At 41.8% G+C, this 15,619-nt stretch overlaps 1 protein-coding gene across 2 annotated transcripts in view; it reads left to right on the top strand.

The window, feature by feature from the left end:
* LOC124551369 (protein sprint) overlaps window positions 1–15,619 on the top strand; it is a 153,767-nt gene that overhangs the window by 122,282 nt on the left and 15,866 nt on the right. For both annotated transcript variants that reach the window (XM_047126408.1, XM_047126407.1), the window contains 4 exons: window positions 3,589–3,851; window positions 7,021–7,310; window positions 8,799–9,122; window positions 12,459–12,548. In XM_047126408.1, the coding sequence (XP_046982364.1) occupies window positions 3,589–3,851; window positions 7,021–7,310; window positions 8,799–9,122; window positions 12,459–12,548 (967 nt within the window). The remainder of the gene's footprint in view (window positions 1–3,588; window positions 3,852–7,020; window positions 7,311–8,798; window positions 9,123–12,458; window positions 12,549–15,619) is intronic.

Below are 15,619 nucleotides of genomic sequence, written 5' to 3'. Positions count from 1 at the left end.
TTTTTTTAAATTGTCAATCCAGGATGTCCGTCTTCTACCTCTCGTTCTCTTCCCACAAATTTTCCCTTCTAGTATTATTTGCAATATTTTGTAATTTACTCCCCTAATAACATGGCCTAAATATTGTAGCTTCCTTACTTTAATAGTTTTAATTAATTCTTTTTCCTTTCCCATTCTTCTTAGGACATCTTGATTACTAATCCTCGACACCCAACTAATTCTAAGTATTCTTCTGTATGCCCACATTTCAAAAGCTTCTAAACTGTTCATGTCCTTCTTTTTCAATGTCCACGCTTCCATTCCGTATAATAATTTTGAGAATACATAGCATCTTAGCAACCTCATTTTTGTGTTTAAACAAATGTCTCTCGAACAGAATGCATTTTTCATCTTATTAAAGATACTTCTGGCCTGTCCTATTCTCGATTTAATTTCTTCTGAGCTTTCAATCTCCTGTATACCACTACTCGTCATTTATTTTCTACGGGCCCCTTATACCAAAATACTCAGAGGGTATCCCTGAACAACATCTGGAAGTTAGTCGGTGAAGTTATTGTTTAACCTATATAAAGAAATTCAACAAAATTTGCAGATTCTTGCTTTTGGGTTGTTGATACCACATTAAACGTTTGTACATATGTGCTGAAGTGGTGATGGTGAAGCTGTGGCTTGAGACTGTACATTGACAAAGTAAAAATACTATTGTTGCTTTGGAAATGGATCCACAATATCCCAACAGATTTGCAAATAAATAAATATTGGTAGCTGCTTGGTATATAATTTTTCCCCTACACAATGAATAATGGAGCTGCATATGCAGTGCATTCCACCACTGTCTGGAAAAGCCTAAAACAAAAATATTGCAGATGTGTGAATGAAAATAATGTGGGATCATTATCATGACTCAAAATGAAGTCATCACAGCCATCGTGTAACTGTGGGATAAGCCATTGTTGCAACAGGTCCAGGTACGCAATACCAGTAACAGTTCTTGGCACAGAGGAATATGCTCCACTTGTAGTGACATCAATTAGTTGTTTTCTCCATTGTATATAACTGAAAATCTCTAATGAAATGTCACAGTTGAGTCATATTTAGTGAGTTCTATGATTTGAAACACACGGATGGCTCATGTGTACCTTGCCTTGTTTTAACACTATTGCCCCTGTGGAGTTATATTCCACAACTACACCACGGTATAAATTATTTAGGCCCTAATGAAAATTAGGAGAATAATTCCATTTAATGAATTACACATGTCTCTCTTGTAGATATTGTGAAGTTGTGTATTAGAAACCTGGAAGTGTTACCCGAAAAAGTGAACCATGGACCCGACCGTGGTGGGAAGCAACATGGTCATGTAAGCAGGTATGGCTGCAGTCCAGTTCAGAGTAGAATGCCCAAGCCCAGAAAGTAATCGTAGAAAATGCCTTTGTGGATAGTTGCCACGGTTTGTTGTCGACGTCACTGAATTTATTAAATGTTGAAAAAAAGAAAGGAGTAATAGCACAAGCATAAAACATGATGCAACACATAAGCAAAATGTTAATGGGAGAAAGGACACAATGGTGTGTGGAATGGGATGAAAAGATTTATGTCAGTGGAGAAGAAGCAAATTTGAGTTCATACGAGATGTGGTTAGAAAGTTTTAAGAATGGAGTTGTAATTGTACAATGGTGATACTTACACTCTACTGTGATGCTTTCCCTTCAAAATAGTCCCTTCTGACTGAACACACAGACTCCAACAGCGTTCCCACTTTTGGAAACATTCCTAGAATTTTTTTTCCTGAAGTGTATTAAGGACGCTCTCCGTAATACACTTCAAGAAAAAATTGTAATATTCCTGGCTAATTGTCTGTCTTCCAGGTGTCAATTCATGATGCACAATACCGGTAGAATCGAAAAAAATCGTCAGCATTGTCTTCACCTTTGACTGACTTTGCCGTGCTTTTTTCGGTCTTCCACTACGAAGACTGCACTATGGTTTCAGGATTGTATCCATATACCCACAATTTGTCACCTTTAATTACCCTGTTTAACAAATCTGGGTCACTTTTAGTCCCATTAATCAGTTCTTTGCACACTTCAAGTCGCTATTGTCTCTGGTCACTTGACAATACTTTTGGAATGAATTTTGCAGACACTCAACTCATGTTCAGATCTTCAGTTAAAATTGACTGAGCTGCATAGAAACTTCAATTAAGTTCATCAGCCATCTCCTAATTGTAAATCTACAATCAGAGTGCACTAAGTCACGCACTTTCACAACATTTTCATTTGGTTTTGAGGTGGAAGGAGGGCCGGACCCTGGTTCATATTCAAATGATTTGCAGCCATTTTTAAATCTGTTGAACCAGACAAAAACATTTACTGGCTCAAACAATTATCTCCAAAAGCTGTTTTTAATAGTTTGTAAGCCTCAGAATCTGATTTCCCAGTTTTGAAACAAAATTTCACACAAACTCGTCGCTTCGTTTTTAGTCCATTTTCACGCATACAGAATCCGGCAACAAGCCCTAATAGACCTGCACTCAACCAGCCGCCACAATGAACTGAATAAAGGAAATGCAGTTTCCTGTCAGAGGGCATTCAAGGACAAGGCAATGACTCATTCCTCACCCTTTGTGTACCTGCCCACCAAACCAGTCAGCAGTAGTGGATCCATTCTTAAAACCTTCCAATCACACCTCTTAACTATCCCATCGATGATAATGGATAACTGCATTATTAGACAGAAATTGCTGTGCTGAGATGAACTGTGTGAGTAATAGCCACTGCCAGTTTTGTGTGAAAATTCGAAGTTTTGTTGCACAAAACTGGACTTGCGAGGCTACTCGATTAAAAATTTTTCTGCTGTGGCATTTCATTTTAGGAGGTGTCAGTGTAAAGGAGTCGTCGCATGTGTGGACGAGATGACACAGTTTCAGAAGCAGCCTACTAGTTCAGAGTTTTACTAAAAAATGAAGCACCAGAATTAATGTGGCCTGTCGTTTTTTGAGACAAAATATGAATTTTTACACATTACACTGTTAATAAATGACATCACCATTATACTGTGTGAGTAGTAGTATCAAACATAAGTGTTGCTCAATGTTGTATAGCTGTGCTATGCATAAAAATTATGGGTCTCTAAATGTCGAGATAAACCAATGAATACACATTGACAAAACATGCTGCAATACCAGTGCTACAAAATGTTAAAAGGGCAGAAGGTGTATTTTCTTGTAAGCTCGATTACAACTGTATTGCCAGCTACTATACTTGAGAATCACACGTGTAGCCTCGTTATAAAGGATATCAGAGGGATGCCGATACTGCCTCCCTTCCCTGTTTCTCAGCTGCAAACACTATGGTGCTGTCCACCCCTGTCAGGTCTCCGGTTTGCTTTGCCAGGTGTTACGACCAAATGTCTTTGTCTCACTACAAAAGACAAATCAAACTTCTGATTTTATTCTATTTCAACTGTTTACAAAATGGCTGTTGCATGCTCGCACATAATAAAGGAAGCTTATATCTGCCCGATCACTCTCAGTGAGCGACTGCCACTATGTGTTTGGATCTGAGTACCTCTCGGTTTTGCATCTAGTGAGCGCAGCAGATCGTCGCACCAGCAAGATGAGGATACACTGACGGAATTCTCCGAGCCGTGGGACAGCTCTCGCTGGGAAAGTCTACTGGGTCCGACCGTGGCGACGAGTCAGGGGAATGGCAACAGCAACAGCAACAGCAATGGAACGAACGTGCACACTTCAGACCGCAAAGAAAACGGGGGCAGCATTGCGCCGACGCCTCAGGACGTCACCAGTGTCACACCACCTCAGCCGGTCCTGGGAACGGAGCCCCTGCTCTGTAAGTTTTAGCTGTTGTTCAGAATAAACTAAACACGTGTCGCATATTAGTCACTGAGGACACATCAATATGCAGTTTTTAATTTTTCAATAGTAATATGAAAGACAGGACAAGTAGAGAACATATGCACATATTAGGCAATAAAGTTATTTTGATGAACAGTTGGTTACATGTTCTAAAATAGTGCGTATAGCAGGTTCCACTGTTACGAGTGAAATTTTGAGCATGCACTTTTACTCCTTGGATTTAGCAGAGCCAAACAAGAGTTTAAAAAAATAGTTTATCGCTCGTCACATTGTACCTAAGTCATGTTATGAACAGCTTTCTGTGTGCATATTCCTGATGTCCTTATATGAATAAAGGCAAATTATAATATGTAGTTTTGCAGGGTGCTAATGGATAATGTCTGTGCCTCAAATGCTTTTACTGTGTAATTGATGTACTTTATAGTGATTGTAGTATGTACATGAAATGTATGCGCAAATGTGGGCTTTGCATGGGTATGTGACAAGCGGTTATAGTAAAGTTGTGTTTTAGTAGTAATGAGTGGTTATACCGTGGGACTGTGTATGCGCTGCTTGCACAGTGCTATCTGGTGTCTGGTTGTGAACCGCTAGAACCACAGCAGGTAAGCCTGCGCTCAATAGGGCAGTGATGATGCCGACCGGTGTTCGAGCAGTGGTAGTTTTATCTGGTGACTTCAGTTTTATATTTTATGGAAAGAACGACCATGAGAGCAGCTTTTTATTATTTTTTATTGGTTGTGACAATGATTTTATCAGATGGTCTGCCTCATATGCCATGATGTCCATATGCAGATCTGATGATGGCACCTTCAGAGTGCTGAAACCGGTCATCTAATAAGCGATTGAAGCGATTGTGGCTTTTCAATTATTTTAAAAACAGGGTGATCGCCCCACGACACACCATGTGTTCACTGCAAAAGAGTTTAAGAACCCAGATTTTCTACTCATAATATCTCAATAACTTGCATGTTACTGAAGTAAAATTTACCTTTCCTGGAACATCAAAATCCAGATGACACTAGATTCAATAGTTTTGAGTAGGTAAAATTTTGTAATTTTACAGTTTTCAGAAAAAGCAAGAAATAATGGTGGCCTCAAATAAGGCATGTCAACTGTAAAACAAACAATTATAGTCTGATCCTAGAACGAACGATGGCAGTTTGCGCATCTCGAGACACGGAAGGGGGTTGCACTGTTGACAATTTCGAGCGAGAGTTGCGGTATGTGCGTGCGTGCGCTTTTCGCTTGAAGAAAGCGTATATTCTGCAAATTATGTCTTTCGCTTACTTATACGTACTTTATCAATTGCTACCAAAATCGGCAAAGACAGCTCGCAACAAGTGAAATTGAAATTCATTAAGCGACTCGCTACAAACACGTTTAATGCTCACAGTAGCTACAGCAGAACGCTCAGAGTATACTCTACGCTCGTTGGCTGTCGGAGCATACGTGGCATCGTTTGTGACACCAACTATGGCAGCACAGTCAAATTTTCAAGTGCGTGTGGTTTCAGTAATTGCAAATTCTGAATATTTGAATAAATAAAGTATTTCAGCATGAACTGTTTAAACTGACAGTGTCATCGGTTTGTAAATTATACACTGAAAGATGAAGTTTTGAAATTGTAGCTTAAAGAGGGATTTGGAGATTTCATATGTGCATGTGGTGTACATATTGGATATAAAAAAGAGAACAAAAATTAAAAACTGATATTTGTGTGTGGTACAGAATGTAAATGAAAATTAAATTAAATTAAACTGCTGCAGAGTCAGTAGATTATATTGAAATGAAATTTGATGTATGGTATATAATTTAAATGTTGCATATATCAACATTATTGTTACAAAAGACGTTGAGGATGGTCATCCTGGACAACAGTCCAGTGATGAGAGTTGCCTGATGCAAAATGTTGTTGTTCCCCAATTGCATTGATTTCTCGTTGAATGTTCCACATCCAGTTCATCAGTATTGTGGAGACTAAATACATAAACTCTCATCAAGTAGGCCCAAAGAAAAAGTAACAGACAGACGACTCTGGGGAACACGGAGACCACAGAACACTGCTGACAACTCATTCATTTGTGAAAGCTGCATTAACATGATTCAGTGAAGCATTTGCTGTCTGAAACATCACTCTGACTTGTTAGAAGAAGCTGTATTCGTTTTCATTGTCAGGTAATTATGCAGAGAATTCTTCTTAAGTGATGAGTTTAGCTTGTGTATTGATAATGAAGTAAAAATAAATTGTCCTACTATACGGTTAATGCAGTTTTCTCATCACAAAGTAGATGCTTGAAAATTTGGTGAGGATTTCTTGCCATCCAGTACTTGTTGTTTTGTGAGTTAACATGGCCAGATGGATGAAACCGTGCCTCGTCTGATGTGAAATGTGACATCAGGTCTGTCTGCCCACCAAAAATGTTTTCATGAAGCCAGTTGCAGGAATCAATTCATTCCAGTTTGCTTGTCCCCTTCAATTGTTGCACTGTTGAAAAGTTGTATAGTTTCAATTTTAATTCATCAAAATTTTTAATGAAAATATGTGTATTGAATACGGGATCGTTGAGAACTTGCTTACTGATTTTTTTTGACTCGCTGTAGTACGCGTTTCAGTATCAGTGATGGCCCTCGTGTTCCTAAGAGAAGTTTTACTTCAAAACAGCACCTGTTGTATTCCTTTCTCAACTAAATTGTGTATGCTACTCTCTTCTGGGATATTGATGTTCAGAAGTTTTTCCTCGAACACTTGACGTGTTTCTTCGAACGAGAGAGAGAGAGAGAGAGAGAGAGAGAGAGAGAGAGGGGGGGGGGGGGGGGGGGGGGCTCAACTATAGCTATCTTCTCCTGGTTCGAGTAAAGCATTTTACGGGAGCCTAACTGTACTCACAGTACTGCATTTGAATGAAACATATGCTGCATGGACACACAACAACCTGAGAAATTACAACAATCAGCAGTAACTTATAGATCCACTAGTAGCACTAGTTGTGAGAGAGTCTTTCATAAACAGTGTCAGGTAGTGGATTCATTGTGAGTTTGTTATTGTATTCCAGACTCAATAGTGCAAGCACAGCTGTCCCACCTGGCTACTTTTCGATTTGCTGTTATGTCAGTGTCAGTGATGCCAGCCTCCCATGTTCCAGCTCCCCCGCGGCTGCACACGCTGCGCAGCGCACGCGCTCTCTCCGAGGGGGGCTGCGGCAGTGGTGGGGGCGCAGCAATCCGGGCCTACGCCCTGCACCTCGCCGCCGACCGCTCCACCACGTTTGCCCAGAACGTCGACAACTTCATCGCTTGCACACGAGAGTCTCGCGAGACCAGTCCGCAGGTCGTGATGCGCAACATGCGGCAGTTCATGTCCGGCATGAAGAACTACCTGGTGAAGCACGGGGAGCGGGAATTTGAGAAGGAAGTCGAGAAAGAGAGGGTCAAGGTGAGTGATTTATCACTGTACTGCTCCTTGTTGTTGTGACTTGTTATTGTCTGCATTGAACTTTGTAAGACTCTCGGAAAACTCTGTCCTTTCTCGTACCAGTGGTGTAAAATAATTGCGTGAGATTGCAGCGGATGATGTTGAGATCTTGAAACAATAGTCCACCTGACAACATGGCAGTCGTCTCAGGTGAGTTTTACACTGGAGAACGGTGATGCACATTGCTGCATTTATATGAAAAATATGTGTGGTGATGCATGCGCATAGGTTATTGCTGCATGACCTTCCTGTATCTGTAGACTACAGTGGTCACACCACAGACCCACAGTTCGTGAAACGTGTGTGGAGTATGTTACCACGTTCGTGCCTTTGGTGACCCGATAAATAACCCGTAGCTGAGCTGTATCACCGTGGGACGTCCTGTAGATTATTCTGCCACAAAAATCTCTGTCATGAAGGGGTCCGTCTGGGACTCAGTTTCAGCCGTATAAGGCATGGGACTGATGATTTCGTTACTATATTTTTTGCCTAAACCCACATCTAGCAACAATTAATTTTATCATTTTGACCCCTGACCCCTGAATTTTTACTCTGCGAGCCTGCAATTTCACAGAGGGTGTTCACTCTTTATCACCCTTACAAGTGCTCTTTTTGGCATCGGCTGGAGTGATATTTGACAGTGGACACAAAATTCAACAGAGGGCAATTCTGCAATTGCTACTGGCCAATTTTTGATGTAAATGTAGCAATATGTACAAGTAATCTTCCGTGTGAAACTGAAATGGCTGAATAGTTGTTAGCTAAAATATTGTGGCAAGATGCTGACATTATGTGGCTGTAGTCCTGAAATGTTAGGGAACACTCGGTACACTGGGAAACCTCCAAGAATCGTAATGATGTAAAATACTGCTAATGTGGTTACAATAGTGAACGTAAAATAGTGCTAATGTGGTTATGCTAGTGGGTGCTTTGTATTGATACTGCTACCAATTGCTTTACAGTGATTTTCAAAGATGTCTTTATTCTTCCATTAGCTAGCTTTTGAGTCACAAGTCTTTTCTTGAGACAGTTGGTATTTACAGGCAGATAAGGTTTTATACTAGTTGCAGCTATTCACGGGGATTATGACACTGGTATAAAAGGAATCAACTTGATGCTGGAGTGAAGGGAGACAGTAAAAATTTGTAGAGGGAGACCAAGGCCTGACTACAGTAATTGGGTTCAAAGGGCTGTATGTTGCAGTAGTTATGCAGAGATGAGGTGGTTTGCACAGAATAGAGCAGATTGGAGATATGCATCAAACCAGTGTTTGATCTGAAGAAATCATCATCTTACAACATCTACATCTGAACTAAATTTGCGTAATCCCTCTTTTCATACTGAATAGTACCAGTCTGAGTGTTCAATAAAGTACACATACTTCCATCAAAGAATCAAAAAGACATTTTTTGTTTGTCGTCTGAGTGACCTGTGAATTTTTTCCTCCAGCTCCGTGCTAACGAGTTCCTGAACCTGGACGCCATCCTGGAGGGCGTGATGCAGAGGCTGGTGGTACGGCCACTGCGCGACCACGTCTACCGGCTGTTCGTCGACGACTACGGGCGGCGCGGGGAGGTCCGGAGGCTGGCGTCGGCCATAATGTCTGCGCGCTCGTGTTCCCTGCGCGAGCTGGGAGTTCGTGCCGGGGTGCGACCGCCCACAGCTGCGGGTCTGGCCACCGTGACTGCCCACCTCTCCCGCCTGCAGTCGAGGGACCTGCCTCTCGACAAGCTGGCGGCGCTGCTGGATGCTGTCGCTTCCATATTTACCTCGGTAAACTGTTTGTTTCTAGTTGTCTGTACTTCCTGGTATACTATATGAAAAGGAAAATTCGCTTAAGAAAACTGTAAAATTGTGTGTACTCATCATCATAAAGTGAAATATGAGTACTGACAAAGGGTGGAGGGGAGTTACTGTCAGAGTTCTTGGAATTAAAGTTTTTCTTTGGAAAAGAGTGAGGGATAAGCCACGGTTGCAAAATACTGACACAAATTATTTAAAGAAAAGTGGAAAAATTGTTAAAAGTCGGGCATACAGAAAAATGTAGGATCACGCGAGAAAGTACTGCCCCTACAACTACTCTTCGAAGATGAGTTAAGTAATGCAAACCTACATTTATAGAATATGTAGATTTAGAGAAAGCTTCTCGCACTATTGAATGGAATACACTCCTTGAAACTCAGAAGGTAGAAGGGATAAAAATAGTCAGTGAAAGGTTCTCTACAACTTCTAAACAAAACTGACAGGAATTATAGGCGTTGAATGACACAAAAGGGAAGTAGTAATTGCGAAGGGGGTGAGGCAAGATTGTAGCCTATCCCCGATGTTATTCAGTCCCTACATTGAGTGAGCAGTAAAGGAAACCAAGGAGAAATTTGGAGCAAGAACCAAAGTTTCAAGAGAAATATAAGGGGAAGTAAAATGAAAACTGAGCAGCTACCGTAACAGCAAATCAGAATGGTTTCATTCAAAAGTAATCCACACATGCGTTAAGAGACATATATCCCACAGGGAGATGAGGTGATCAGTTCCTATTTTATAGAACACAGTTGGCTGCTAACAGATCCACAACCACACCTACTCGTGCATTTCATCTTCCATCTGAAACCGTGTTCGTGCACATCTTTCTTCAGGTTGCCAGAGATGGGAAAATCACATGGTGAAAGATGTGGGCTGTACGGAGGATTTTGCACTATTTCCCGACCGAGTTGCCGAAGCGTAGCCTTCATCTGCAGGGGCAAAAATGTGATACCGGCGCCCGCCGCCGCCGCCACCCCACCATCTACCCTCTGGTAGTCTGAATCTACAGACTTCGCTAATAATTATAACAGTGCTGATCATTCGCACACCCAGTCGACCACATAAACAAACAGCAATTGGCATTCATGTGTTCGGGTTTATTTGTCGCAGCTTGTATAGCTCTGCCCCGTTTGTCTCTAGAAAAGTTATTTATTTTTGATGCCCTGGTCGAGACATCACACTAGGCACGCATTCAAAAATCAGCTTAAGATTCGTTCAGAAATGAACTTAAAATGTGTTAAAGAACCGACGGGAATGCATTTCAGAATCATGTAAATAATCAATAGACTAAAGTGCACCGGATGCTAGGCACTTTGTGCAATGAGACTTTTCCCTTCAAGAATACGAATTCGGCACCCCCTAAAACTGCCGCCTGGTGCTTATACCCCAGTTTGCCACCCCCCACTCCCTCCTACCCTATATCTGACCCCAATTGGGGATGGGTGGTGTTATGCAACAGGACGCTTCCTCTGCTTCTCAAGTTCCTCGAGCCGGAATTAAAATCAGTGCGCAGTGCTATGAATACAGTTTATTGAAATGGTGATGCACCCTAAAGTCAAAATACTCAGGAATGCTATCAGACAGAATCATCATGTAGCATGGTAATGCTTGCCCCCACATTGCCAATCAGTTGAAGGCTACACTTCAGCAATTGCGTTGAAAAACACTGCAACATTGGATCTTTCACCATGTGATTTTTCACATCTTCAGCGACGTGAAGAAAGACGTGCATAGACATTGGTCTCAGTCGGGTAAAGAACAGCAAGAGTGGGTGCGGTTAAGGATCCGTCGGTGGCCGGCCATGTTTTATGAAACAGTAATTGATCATCTCGTTTCCCATCAGGATAAATGTCTTTAATGGGTTTGATGATTACTTTTGAATGGAAACATTCTGTGGTCTTGTTGTGGTGAGTGTTCAGTTTTCATTTGACTGCCCTTCATATTAAAAACTTAAGATTTGGTGATGACATTGTAATTCTTTTAAAGCCAGCAAAAGACTTGGAAGAGCGTGACCCTCATTTCCAACATGTCGGTCCAGAAAAACAGTGTTTCTCAGGAGTGTAGCCTGGTGCGGAAGAGAAACGTGGAAAGTAAATAGTTCAGACCAGAAGAGAATAGATTTTTTTTAGAGTTGGTGCTACAAAGAATGCTGTAGATTAAATGGGTAAATCGATCAAGTAATGAGGCGGCGCTGAATTGAATTTGGCAAAAAAAAAAGAAATGTGTGGAATAGCAGGACTAAAAGAACAGATTATTTGATAGGACAGATCTTGTGACATGAAAATAATTGTCAGTTTGGTAATGGAGGAAAGTGTGGGGGATAAAAATTGTAGGGTGAGGCCGAGGGATGAATACAGCAAGCATGTTCTAATGGACTTAGGTTGCAGTAGTTACTCGGAGATGTAGAGGCTCGCATAGGATATAATGTGGAGAGATGCATGAAATGAGTCTTCAGGCTGAAGACCTCAACAACAACAACAACAACAGGAACAGGAACAGCAAGGTTGGTCTAGTCATCCAGATGCCAGCTTTGTTTCTCATTCTTTCCCAACACTAATGACCCAGTCATTAGACTTACGTAGTTAAGAATGCATCCAATTGTGCTAGAAATAAGGTTGTGCTACCGTCAGTTTGTCTACAGTTTTCATTAAGAATAAGGACTGCAGTTAAATATGCTGCCACAAGCATAGTTCATCAGATAATTCGATTTTTGCTGACAAAAAACGCACAATAACTATCATTCATTGTGAACTTTGTGCTCTCTATAGACAAAATGTAATGTGTGGAAGTGTCATGCATCAAGCGGTTTATAATATGAAACACAAAAGGAAAACATTTGTGAGAATGGACCGAGTATCTGACAGTCTGTAGTCAGTGATAACTTCGGACACATTAAAACTGTGGCGGACTGCGATTTCAATCTGGACCCTCAGGCTTTGTGGACAACGTGTGAGCTACTTTTGCACGAGTCACTGCTTGATGGGAACTGTTAATCAGACCAGACCCCTCCGTGCCTATTTATATAATATGACAGAGTTCCTCCACATTCTTTGTTTGACTTTGACCCCTGGAGAAAAGACATGGCAAAAGGTTTGATACAGTCTATTTGTAGTTTTCTTATCTGGATAGCTCAGTCTGTAAATATTCTGCCCAAAAATGGCAGAGGTCAGAGTTTGAGTCCCAATCCTTTTGAATCGCCAGCACATTTTAGAAATGTAACAGGTCCACAGTATAGTTACATTGACCAGATCATAATAGAATGGCTGAGCTTATTAATAAGATTTCATGTATTCTTTTCTTATGTTGCAGGTGAAAGCAGCAAATGCCGGTCGTTCAGTTATGCTCACTGCAGATGATTTCCTGCCGCTGCTCGTCTGGGTGCTGGTGCAGGCGGGAATGGTGAGCTGCATTATTATGATAAAAATTCTGTTACGTAGTTGCGCTGACACACCGCTTCTGCGAGGGCTTCCCTAACATTAAAATCGAGTTACCATATGTGTGTTTCTACTTTTACACTAAGTGCCGCATCAGTTCTATTTGTAGCATTGTCAAGGACGGGTGGCAGGGCCATGAATGCCCACGAAAGGTCAAAATTAGTAGTCTTCAGATTTTTTAATCTTCAAATTGGGCAGGAAAAGACATATAATGTACACCTTATTTTGGTGACGCATTCACTTAACTGGTGGGAAAATACTGCTGCTTTTCAACAGAACAATCATTTTTGAAAGCTTAAATACTGCCAAATGAAGAAAACAAAGGCCATTTCGGAGGAATAAGGTGTTGGAAGTTTTTACAGAAGCAAACATTCCAGTCAAAAACCTCCCAATGAGAACTTTTTTAACAGTGAGTCTCAAAGAATTAATAATTTGTTTGTCTTCATTCATGTAATGTGACAACCTTTTAAATTTGTGCATCTGATCATTTACAAAAAAATAAAATATATGTGAAATTTGACAAAAATAGATGCAAATTTTGCAAAAAAATAAATGTGAATTTTGGCAAAAAGTGATGCTACATTATCCGGTCCCTAGCTATAAGTAATGTGCTTGCTTCTGAAGCTGTGGCAAATGTAACATATGGTCTTTCGTCTGTAGTCAGTGCACAGTTTGCATTTCCCCCTGTGCTACAAAATTACTTCTAAGTGCCCTATTTACTGTGAGTGCTAACTTCTCATACGGCTTGTGAGTGCTCGTGCTCACTGAGCAGCTTCTTGAATAGGCCTGGTCCAGAGTGCCACACATACACATAACATAAATATTTCAGCCACACAAATATTTGTACACAAAGACAGGAATTTGCAAAGATATAATGGTGCCAAAGAAAGCGTCTGTCACAGAAGTTACAATTTTTTGGGTATAAATGTTCAAGTCAACAGAATATAAATTGATTGAGCATTATTTGTAAGAAATGTATACAAGGAAAGAAAATCAATTAGCCGTAAAAAAACATTATGTAAATAGGTGTTCCATTAAATTTTGCAAAAGGGAAAGACTAAATAATTTTGAGAGACCTGTATACACAAATATTATGGCAGCAGATAATATGACAGCCTGTTCTCAATTTGCATTATAATAAATACTGTGTGTTGTGTAATAGACAAGCGAAGAGATACAATTTTATGTGTATAGATTAACTGCCATGTCGGGCCACTTGTGGTGCCCCGTTGTATCTTCTCTAAAACTTAGAGCCGCGCTCCTTGGACTATCAGTGTGAACTTATTTGAATGCCGGATACAGGCTCAGCTTCCCCGCAGCTCTGGTGTCTTCTGCTTGCATCAAACTCTTCTCCGACAATTCTATATTTTGAAGAAGGTGAAAATTCATCTACTATTCCAAAATCCTATTATCTAGTCCAACCCCCCAGGGGGTCCACAACTCTTTTGTGGATACGTGCGTAGCGAGCACGGGACCCCGTGCTAATGTGGCCCTCCTTCCTTTCCGGGCTGCATACTTTCCTTTTCCGCATCCTTCCCTATCCCCCATCTTCGCCCCCCCTCCCCTCCCCTCCCCTCACCTCTGGCTCTTTCCTTCCCCTTCTCCCCCTCTGGGAGTATGGTTTGTGCCTACATACGGAGACGGACGCTCGTGAATGTAACGCATTCTTCGCCTTCTCTGCTTGTATGTCTTCATCCTTCCTTTGTCCTTCTCTTTTCCTTACCTATTCTCTTTACCCTTTTCTCTGCTGCGGCGTTTGAGACCTCTCTTCTTTCCTTTCCCTTTCTTTGTTTTTCCCTTTCTCTTTCTTCCTCCCTGTGCGTGTCTGAAGGCCGACCCACGCATTTTCGTGCGTAGCTGGTGACGGGGTAATGCGTAATTCCCCGCCCCGGGTAGACAGGTAGGACACGTACGTACCCCCTGGTAACAGCCAGGCCCAGGGAGGGGTGATTACCCGAGCTGATACCTTCCGAAAGTGCCGATTGGTCCCTCCATCCGTTTGTCGGGAGGTGTGACCTGAGGTGTGAACAATCACCTAAGGCGGGAGTGCCCTCAGAGAGGGCCCCCACAAGGGAGGAGCGCGCCATCGGAGACGCCGGTAATCATGGGGGATTCTTCCGCAATGGTTTCGTCATCTTCCACTATGTCTGCTCACAAGCGTAAGTTCACTGAGTCTCAGCCACAGACAGTTCTTCCATTGTTGCCACAGTTCCTTGTTGTTTCTCGGTCTGACGAAGGTCACGACTTCTCCACGGTCAACCCTTTCATTATTCAGAAAGGTTTCGATGCATTTGCAGGTCCTGTAGAGTCTTTTTCTAGATTACAGAATGGCACCTTGTTGTTAGAAACAGTCAGTGCCCTCCAGGCACAAAAATTGCTGCGTACTTCACTGCTCCACACCTTCCCTGTCCGGGTTGAAGAGCACCGCACTTTAAATTCCTCACGTGAAGTCGTTTATACACACTCCCTCGACGAATTGTCTGACGAGGAAATTCAGCACTACCTGTCTGACCAGGGCGTAACGGCTGTTCATTGAGTTATGAAAAGGGTTGACATGAACATCGTTCCAACCCGCACTGTCTTCTTGACATTTGACAGAGTTCAACTCCCATTGAACATAAAAGCGGGCTAAGAGATAATTTCCGTTCGCCCCTACGTCCCAAACCCTACATGTTGCTATCAGTGCCAGCGGTTCAATCACACCAGCGAGTCCTGTTCCAACCCCGCCAAATGTTTTACATGTGGCAAGGTTGCCCATGAGGGTGCTTGTCCACCTCCATCCCCTCGTTGCATCAACTGTATGGGTGACCACGCTGCTTCCTCTTGAGATTGCCCCATTTTTAAAGACGAAAAGCTCATTCAAGAAATCAAAGTGAAGGAAAAGGTGTCGACCTTTGCTGCTCGAAAATTATTCGCAAGTCGAAAGCCCACTGTGCCTCAGACAGGAAAATACAGCACTGTTCTTGCCTCTCCTCGGCCAACAAAGGAGGCGGTGTAGTGGTTAATAAAAAAGAGAAAGAGAAAAAGAGAAGATAA

This window comes from Schistocerca americana, chromosome 9 (assembly GCF_021461395.2).
Source record: "Schistocerca americana isolate TAMUIC-IGC-003095 chromosome 9, iqSchAmer2.1, whole genome shotgun sequence".
Classification (NCBI taxonomy): Eukaryota; Metazoa; Arthropoda; class Insecta; order Orthoptera; family Acrididae; genus Schistocerca; species Schistocerca americana.
The sequence above is the reverse complement of the archived record's forward strand: the minus strand, read 5'-3'. Positions and strand labels throughout refer to the sequence as shown.